The 10,289-nt window shown below is 33.5% G+C and overlaps 1 protein-coding gene and 1 pseudogene across 1 annotated transcript; both read right to left on the bottom strand.

Moving 5' to 3' along the window:
* Positions 1-3,134: 3,134 nt before the first annotated feature.
* Positions 3,135-3,631, bottom strand: LOC114712590 (uncharacterized). Its single transcript, XM_028897143.1, has 2 exons — positions 3,517-3,631; positions 3,135-3,418 (listed from the first exon to the last, which is right to left on the bottom strand). Exons 1-2 carry the CDS (start codon positions 3,629-3,631, stop codon positions 3,135-3,137), a joined length of 399 nt encoding a protein of 132 aa, XP_028752976.1.
* Positions 3,632-5,921: 2,290 nt separating this feature from the next.
* LOC114712589 (polygalacturonase QRT3-like) lies at positions 5,922-10,207 on the bottom strand (annotated as a pseudogene).
* Positions 10,208-10,289: the final 82 nt, after the last annotated feature.

Below are 10,289 nucleotides of genomic sequence, written 5' to 3'. Positions count from 1 at the left end.
AACGACTTCACAATCTTCTTAACTCATGGGCAAAATGGACGTCAAAGCCAGGTTTAGCTAATACTCAGTGTTCTTGGGTTTAGTAGCGTCAAATGAGACATCCGCAGCATCCTATGGTTACATACCACCAGAAGAGCTCAAGTCTGAAGTTCTTCCGACCGTGACGGAATCTTCAAACTTCGGAGGAGTCATGCTCTGGAACAGGTACTATGACAAGGAAACAGGTTATAGTACTAAGATAAGGGATGCTTTGGGCACAAAAGTTTACAAATGTGCAGGCCAGGTTCTTGCATCAAGGAGATTCAACAGTCTCTTGGCCAAATCTGCGTAAAAATGCATGGCATGTACTACTACTATATGTAATATATATGAATAATGGCAAGCTCCTGGGCTTGCATGCCAGTATGCATCTATGCACGTTTGACTACGACAGTACTACCATCTAATAGGTGTTTCTTTATATAAAGATCCACTTCTATAAATCTGAGGTTTGAGCAACTGTTACTAAATTGTTTTATCTTAGATAAAATAATATCTAGTACCCTAATCTTATTTTTCAAGTATATCTAGTATCTTAATCTTATATTTATGATGCCTTCAGCATCCTTTTTTTTTTTTTTACTTCCAACATCTTAATCTTATTTATAATGCTTCCAGCACCTAAATCATAAATAAGATTACGGTGATAGATATAATTGAACAAAAAAGTTAACATCGAGGTGTTGAATACATTGGGAAAATAATATCACGATATTGGATGCACTATAAATAAGATTACAGTATAAAATATACTTGAGAAATAATATCAAGATGCTGCAGGCTACTTTACCCTTTTCTTTCAATTGATATCCAAAGCTTTATATGTAAATACTACTACCTCCTCTCCTTTTTGTCTTTTCTTTTTTTTTTTTAAACCTAGGCCTCCTATTCTTAATATGAAAGTTATGAGAGGCTATATTTGGTCTAAATATAAGAAAACACTCAATAAAGTTATTAGACGAAACCTTTTGATTGTGTAATATAATACACATAATACACATATTCCATTTATCATTGTAGAATATATATGTAATATACATATATGGTAGAATGAAATGTTTCAAGACTTAAGATTTTGACATATATGATCATGGTTGCTGTGTGAAAACCTATTGTATTGTGGTTGATTATGTAATTATAAGAAAATACGAAATGATAGATAGATATGAGAATTTGCATTATAGTGTTTATATTTCTTCTCTTGGAATATTAAGTTGTGAAATTATAAAATAATATGTACTTCCAGTCCTTAGTATAAAACCTCATTTGATTTTATTTTGGTCTTAAATATAAGGTTTTAATTCACTATGTCTCTCATATTTATCTATTTTTTCTCAAGATAGTTCTTGTAATAATGGTAATTCTGACTAATAAACTTGATTAGTAAAAATATTTTTAAAAAAACAATGCCTATTTATTACAAATAACTAATTCAAATTATTTTCTCAATCTACTTGAATTATTCAACTAGCTCTTATATTTAAGATCAGCTTGAATTAGTCAACTAGCTTTTATATTTAAGATCAGACGTAGAGGCAGCATACTTAAAGTCCAAAATATTATTTATTAATAAGGCGGAGATCTCTACATATATAGATAAGGTGGTGGTACTACTTGGGTAGATAAGCCCATCCTACTCTACCTTGCCTAAGCACAGCCCAAAATTGCTTGGGCTTTCATCGGGCAAGACTTGGTATTGAACTGCAAAATGCACCTAAATTATATAAACACTATTTTATTCATAAAAACAGGGGGGGGGGGGGATATCACTAGCCATCAATTTACGAATATCTATGTTAATTATCGTCGCCGCAAATGGAGCATATGTTTGAGGATTCAAATCAACCTCAATTAATATAATGCCCTTTAATTATAACTTTTAGATAACTCATAATTCGAAGCTCCCACTCAGTCAAACCATTCATACTTATGAATAATGGGATTAATATTTCAATCTTATGAAAGATATTGCACGCAAAAAAAAATATATAATAAAATTTGTATATATAATAGACATTTTCCACAAAACTAGAAACATGTTTATTTAATTTTATCAATCCATGTATAATTATTTATGAGCCATAAGTCGATATAAAGACTTACTGCATTGAATTTCACCTTCAGATAAACGGAATTTACTGGCTAGGGTGACGTCATTCATTCCTTGGAGTTAAGCGCATGATTTAAAATATTTTCCTCGGGTCATTATCATAAAAAATTCCAATATTATTTATAATATAACATGCTTTGCCTAAAGTATTAATTTTTTCGTAGGCCAAAAAAAAAAGTACTAATTATTTCAACATAGCAAAACATCATAACTAATTAAAACTCCGCTAACTTATAATTTTTGTTAAAATTAATTTTAAAATTTTATTAAAAAAATAATTAAGTTTAATTAATTTCATTGTTTATTATTAGTGCTCGTGACAAGGACGGGAGGCATGGGAAAAGGTGCCACAAACGGCCAATTATAACGGGTATATCAGGGCAGGTTAGTCCCCAACCATCATGTTAGCCCAACATTACCACGGATCAATTCGGGTATTACTCACTTTGACAAGCGTCTCATTTAATGCAATTTTTCATCTCTCAAATTTAAACCTACTTTGGTTTTGATTCATAAAATTTTTACGTCTGTGATTTTAGTTCTTGGAATTTACATCGTTACAAAACATTAGCCCCAAACAATTAAGTTTTACTGAGTTGGCATAAATAGTGTTGGTTTGGATGATGTGACTTCTAACTTAGCAACAACAGTCGGCATGATGAGCCAGACATGAAATTTTTGGGTTGGGAGAGGGGGGGAGTCAGGTGCTCTGTCCTCATGTGCTGCATTTTAAACAGACCTGACTCTTTTTTTCCCCACCTTTCCTAATTACATGTCCAGCTCATCATGTCACCTAATTAGTTTAAAAATAAATAATTAAAAATTTTAAATCTAGACAGTCCAAATCTAATGAGCTTAGGCACTCATCATCACCTTGATGAACACAAACGGATTCCACATTACTACTCCTGTCTTTTTTTTAATACCAAAGGAGAAACGCAGCTCTTAGAGACTATCCATTGTCATCCCTCCCCTCCATGTCTTTTCAAATCGCTTCCACCACCACATCAGGAGCTACTACTATAAGATGGTATCCCAGCGTCGTGACCATAGCAAGCTTGGTAAAAAGGTCTGCTACTTGGTTGCTCTCTCTCGGAACATGCTCAAAGACAACTGTCCATTCTCTGGTTCTCACAGATTTAATTTCTTCAATCAAGGACACATCAACGTGGGTTGAGAGGTCCGCCTCGTTAATCAGCCTGAGGATCTCAGTTGCGTCAGTTTCTAACACTACTTGTCCTGATCCTGAATCCCAAGCTAGTTTAGGCCCTAACAAAATCGGCCAAAGCTCCGTGATCAAAGCATCACCTGTGGAGCCCTTAGGATGAAACCAGATATGAACTCCCCTCGACTATTTCAAATCACACCTCCACTTGCTCCTCCCGTGTGTGTTAAGCAGTCCCTATCGGTATTAACTTTCATCCATCCCTCTGAGGGTGTCCAACTCGGTGAACGAGCCACAGTTTGGCTGCCATTAGACATTACTCCCTAGAGTTTATCGTTCGCACACCTGATGGCTTCCATGGTGGTGGCAAAGGTAGCAGCCTTTAGAGAGGCGTTGCTATGAACTTTTCCTTCAAAGACATACTGGTTTAGCCTTTTCCAAAGCAATCAAACAGTTGTGCAGAAAAGGCTCACCCTGTTCTTTTAAATCAGAGAGAAGACCATGTATGGTGTACATTTTAATCTAGCTTTCACTATTGGCTTTGAAACATAGGCAATTCGTTGCACCTTGTAACAGCACAAGCCAGAAACTCTTAGTGTTTGGACAATCACGAAGGACATGAGTTACAGACTCCAAGTGGTAATGGCACCACGTACATGAAGCATCACTGGTCAAACTGCGTTAGACACATTCTTCATTGCTGTCATTAGACTCCTTTGTGATAGCTTGGTGTGCAGTCTTGATGCTGAAATTTTTGTTTCCTTCATACTTCCAGCGTGTTATTCTATTTTGCATGGTCAATCACAATCCCCTCTTCTGCATACTTCCAAGCTTCCTTTGTCCCCTACACAGCATATTTAATTACCCGTGTCATTCTATGTCAATAGTAAGCTCCAAGTCATTACCACATTTATACTTGCTCCTTATCACCCTAACCCATAGGTCTTCACACCACTTGATTAGGTTCCAACCAAGTTTAGCCATAAATGCTTGATTCTACAGCCTCATGCATTTAACTCCCAACCTGCCATGTGCTTTGGGTTTGCAAACCATCTCCCAAGCGGCTAAATGGGTCTTTCTCCTGTTTTTTGCAGTGGAGCCCTATATGACGGCTCTATTGGTCTTCTAAATTGCTTAGGAAGAGAATATGTTTGCATGGTATAGCTCGGAATAGTTGAGGTGACTGCCAAGAGAAGATTGTTCTCTTGGCAAGAGAAAGGGCTGTATCTCTCTAGTTTGAGAGTCATTTTTTGACTCTGTCGACGATCTCATGGAAACTCTCCTGTGTAATCCGTTTCTCATACAAAGCTACTCCAAGGTATTTGCCCAAATCTGCTGCCATTGAAAGCTCAAAGCACTACTAAACAGCGGTGTTGCAATTGTCTATGATCTCCACCGGGTGATTTGGTAGATTTAGTTCCACAAGATAGTGGTGCAGAAAATTCCAGTTTACTCTGTCATGCACCTTCTCTAGATCACTCTTTATTACCATATAACCTTTATTTCGTTGCATAGGTCGCATAGGGTGGGTGACCTCTTTGGCTACCATATTGTTGACTGAACTGTGTCTCTCAGAGAAAAAACTGCATTGATTGGGGTAGATTATGTTACCACTCCTATCTTAATACTCTTTATAATCTGTTTTCATCTACCTCGCATCGTGTTAACATGATATTTTTCTCTTTTTTGATATAGGGTCAAACAGCACATTACAATCTAGGAGTAATAGAACGCACAATATTACCAGTAAGATGCCTATATAAACTAACATCATACTAAATTACTAAGGCAGAGAATACTTAAGTCAGAATCCAAAGATCCAAAATTCCAACGAATCACCCAATCTGAACATAATGCTCTTCTGCCATGATGCTTTGCTTTATTGGTCCTTAGCTGTGGATGATTGGATATCCACATGTCAACATAATGTTTTTAAGAAAAAATTGAAATAGACAAATTGGCAAAAATAAAAGATATGGAAGGATAGATAAGCATGGTTATACGCCTCTATTTGGGTACTTTTTTAACCCAATATGCTAACTTCTATTTTTTTCAGCTCAAGTCTAGTAAAATCAACTAGTCTCTCATGACATAAAAAAATGATGTTCAAATTCTCATTATGAAAAATGCTTACATTTGCTAGATAACAGAAGTTAACTATAAAAAATTGACTCAAACCACAAAATCACAAGTTCAAATCCTGCTACCCACCTATAACTCACCTAAACTTTTACCTATAAAAAGAATTATTTATGCTTTAGTAGATTATACATCAGATAAGTTCTAACCTGTTGAGGATAGGAGAGATCTTTGTACAATATCAAATAGAACTCTATTCATATTTTTAAGTCATTTGTATCCCAAATCCGCAAAATAAGAAATGCATTAAAGAGATAATTTTTTCACATTTGCTCTTATTAAAGAAATGGTATTAAAAATATATTTTACATATTCCCTCACCTATTTACTTTATCTCTCTCTTTATTTATTAAGTCAACAAGAGAAAATTGAAAAAAGCTCATTTCCCCGCAAGTTACTTATAAATAGGAACATATTAGTAATAATTACAATGATGTATAGTAAATACTGCATCAAGTTTATGCCTTTTCATTGCTCAACACTAAAAGATACCAACCCTTTAACTGCTTCATTCATCTCTACAACCACCACATTATCTGACACATTGGTCACACAATGTGCCACAAATTTAGGCTCTTGAGCATAAAACGAATACTGAAAAAAACTAATCCGGTTAGGAAATACCAACACACTTGAAAAATCAGCAATCCATTTGGTTCCATTTCCCCCTACTGTTAACTTCCCGATCGTTGATCTCAACCCCATTCCATTCACACTGTTCTGATCAATCACCACTTGATCAATATCACCAAATTGCCCATCTAAATTCACAATCGGAACCTTCTTATTGGGATCCCCACTAAACATATTATTCATTATATTTAACCCCAGGGCTTGACCTTTAATTGACTTTAGCACAATATTGGCATCTCCTAAGAATAACCCATTTGTGACATGAACTTGAACTAGGTCTTCCATGACTATGCCTGTATAATCCAAGTAACAATTATCAATTCTAGTTTGTGAATTCCCAGCTAGTTTCACCAATATGCCTATGCCTCCAAAAGATGTCGCTTTGTTATAACAATGGACTCCAGTAATCATATTAGCTTGGCCTCTAAGTGTAATCCCAATGGCTGCTGAGAAAATTACAACATCTGTGATTGCATTGTCATTACTAGCAAGATCAATGGCGGTTCCTGAGTAGTCTTTCTCACCTATGTCTCCACCAACTGTGGAGTGTTGTCCAAGAAAGCAACTCGAGATAAAGGTTTCATGGCCTCGTTGGACTAGAACCCCTTTTGTCGTGAAGTGGAGAAAGAAACAGCTATTGATTCGGATTCTAGCAGAATCAGCAATTGAAATGCCTCCACCTCAGTAGCTCGAGTCGAAAAGGATGTCTCGGAAGGTTATGTCTTCATAGTGAATCACATCATTTTGAGCTTTCTTGCTAGAGATGCCATCGACATGCAAGGATTCCACTGAATTATCGAGTTGTGAAGAGTTTGATGAGGATAACTCGACCAGATACCTGTCACTTGGAAAAGTTTCAGCTGCTCTCAAGCTTCCACTTTTTACCTAATCAACCATATAGATACATGTAGTTAGTTAATTTAATCAATTATACATCTAAGAAAGAGACCTCTATTCAGGTAAAATTTAATTTCTTTGACACAGAAAACTCCTCTTCTTAAGGCATATGCATGAGGAGGGTTATTCCTACTGATTAAGCAAATATCTGCTTTTCTGGCCAAAAAAAAAATTTAATATATGCTTTTCTTTTCTGGCCTCAAATTAAAATCAGGTGAATATGTAATGTTGTGTATTTTGTCTAACACTTTCAAAGGATCCATATTCTATGTATAGGTAGGGCAATTAAGATCTAATGCAATGTAGGTTAAAGATGAATCAATATAAAGAGGTAAACTAAATTTTATTCATAATTCTTTGCTTCTTTGCTTTCATCATTCATGTCACTTTTTCATTAAATGCATAATTGAATGACTAATTAAGAACATGTACATAAATGATCAAATCAAAATTCTTTACTAATATGTTGTTTTCTAAGCCATTAAGTTGTGTTCGTCGGAGAAAACCCTCAAATATTGAAAAGTCAAGACAGCAACACAAGATTTTAATTTATTTTATCTGCAACAGCAACATCTTATATTTACCTCAGGTCCACATTATAAGTACTTCCTCTGCATTTTGGTAAAAGGATGATATGGTGTTACACTTTATATTATACTCCTCCAATTCTTAATATAAGATTTAATTAACTAATTTGAGTAGAGTGAAGATGTTAGCTACATTAGCTAATATGGTATATTTTTTCTAGAATACCCTTAGCATCTTCCTTAATTCCCTCCCCCCTCCTACTTAATTATTATTAGAAAAATATCAATATGATTAATTTGAAAAAAGATTAATAAACTTGTGAAATAAGTCTTATATATAAAATTAATATAAGCTTCTAAATTAGGTCCTACATTAAGGACTGAAGGAGTATTAATATTATACTTTTAATAATCTGACTAATTCATTGCCAAAACTCAAATGTAAAAATAAATCTATTAAATTGTTGTATTTTACTCAATTTTAAATTCAATATTTATAATTACCAATTTTGCAATTAACGGCTTGTAATTTACAACTCATAAATTCAATTTTATAATCATATTGTCGTGAAATATCTTAGTATTACATTTTATTGATTTTGGACAAAATTTTTCTTGCACTTTACATTTGTATATTTAGTTACTTACGCTAACATGAAAAATAAAAAATATAGATAAAAACTAAGATATTTTTAGCCAGCAACATAAAAAGCAACATAAAAAGTAAGATTAACTCATACATACACATGCTCTCACACACATTCAAAGAGTTTTGCCTATACATATGCTACCTCCGATTTTGACTACAAAAGCTAGACAAAAGGCATATTTTTATCTTAAATATAAAAGCTCAACTCTTCTCATATTTATATTTTTTCCCCAAAGTCTCCTTTTGTTTTTTAACAGACCAAACTATCCCTATTTTGAATGCACATGATAGAAGGTTTTCATCAAGAGATAATTAAAAAGATATTTTAGAAAAATTAATATATATTTATCATAAATAACTAACTTAACTAATCTCTTTTAGTATTTACAAATTAATTATTTAACTTTTATACTAAAAACCAAAGAAATACTATCAATGTAGGGGGCAAAGATGTGTTTGATTGAAGGAAACAAAGGGACGAAAAGACGTAAAAAATTTGGAGAAGTCTAGTTAGAAATTTTTAATTAATTTTTCTTTTTTCTTTTTAATTTTACATCTTCACCTTATTAAAATTTTACAATCATATATATTTTTTTAAAATCAAATTTAATAAAAAAAATTTCTCATCATTTATTTTCCTTGTTTCCCACACAAACAAACAAGGGTAAAAGTTAAAGTAGGCCTGCGGCAGCAAAAAGGATAAAGCATTCCTAGTTTCAAGAGAAAGATGAGGGGAGTAGAGGACTACTGAAAACGAAATGTCTGTCCCGGAGTTCACTTTGCAACAGTATATATAATAGAGGGCTAAAATAAATATCCATTTCTTTTATGATTTATTTATTAATTCTTTAAATATTTATTTTTTTATGTTTTGGGCTACGAGCTTTCACATCATACTCCTCCGGTCCTAATTATAAGACCCAATTGACTTATTTGAGGAGATTAAGGAAGTAAGTTAAGTTGGTTATTTATAATAAATAAGTGTTGTTATTCCTAAAATATTCTTGCTAATTAAGTATATTGGCTAAAATTATCATTATTAAAAGGATTATCTTGGAAAAAAATGCATAAATATAAAAGAGAAAATGGATTGGGTCTTATAATTAAGACCAAATAAAAAGTCAAACTGGGTCTTATAATAAGGACCGGAGGAGTATCATATTATATGGGAGATTTTCCTCGTTTGTAATATATAAATTTAAAACTTTTCTATGCGTGGGCCGTGGCCCCAAAAAACTCAAAAACGAAGAACTTTTTCACATTGAAAATCAAAACCCAACAACTTTTTTTTTAATGAAAAATCGTATCACTAGTTATCTAGATTTACTTGAGAATTCATGAGATATCATAATTTTTTGTGGGCAAGGCATGGTTTAGGGGAAGGAATAAAAAATTCTTATTTATTATCCAAAAATGAAAAATAAGTACTTTTATTTATAAGCTCTTAATAATTAGTTGATGGTTAAATTTAATCATAAATATAAAATTTTGATACACTTTATTTTGTATGTTTTACTAAAATATTCTTATTAATTATAAAAAAAATTTATAAAAAAATAATTTTAATTATCTGCTACACAAAGAGAATAATTTTTTAAAAAATCAATATATATTTATAATAAATAACTTATTTAATTAATTTTTAATCACCCAAAGTAGTTGTATATTCCTGTGAACTTGTGGTGGTCTCAATTTAAAAGATTATCATATGCCATAAAAATAAAAAATAAAACAAAAACAATGATGTTACAGGACGTGAAATGGTTAAAATTATTGAGAGAGAGATGGGGGGGCAAAGTACTAACCACAAGATTGCCACCGCCAGAAGAAGGAAACGAAATTGGTTTGCCGATTCGGTAGCTTCCTCCTTCCAAATCAATCACCACTCCTCCCAAATCCTTCACTCCTCTCACCAATTCGCGTCCCTCCGTCGCCATCGCAAATGCCTCTTCCAGAGCCTTCTCGAACGCTTCGCTGCTCTCCTCTTCTCCCGTCGGATCTCCGCCGTACTCCGCCGGGTACACCACTCTCGTCTTCCCTTTCTGCATTTTACACAATTTCACCGTTTGGATCCCGAGAACAATTGCGGAGAACAAAAATTGTAAAGAAGCTCCAATGTGGCATCACAAT

This window comes from Neltuma alba, unplaced genomic scaffold, assembly GCF_004799145.2.
Source record: "Neltuma alba isolate B1F8T4 unplaced genomic scaffold, ASM479914v2 tig00011376_pilon, whole genome shotgun sequence".
NCBI lineage: Eukaryota > Viridiplantae > Streptophyta > Magnoliopsida > Fabales > Fabaceae > Neltuma > Neltuma alba.
This window is presented reverse-complemented; position numbering and strand designations above follow the sequence as displayed.

Excerpts from the sequence above, each read along its gene's own strand:
- LOC114712590 (XM_028897143.1), bottom strand. The coding sequence starts at position 3,631 with ATGTCTAATGGCAGCCAAACTGTGGCTCGTTCACCGAGTTGGACACCC. Across the intron at positions 3,419-3,516 it reads CACGGGAGGAGCAAGTGGAG|GGCCTAAACTAGCTTGGGAT; the intron begins GTGTGATTTGAA and ends CGATTTTGTTAG.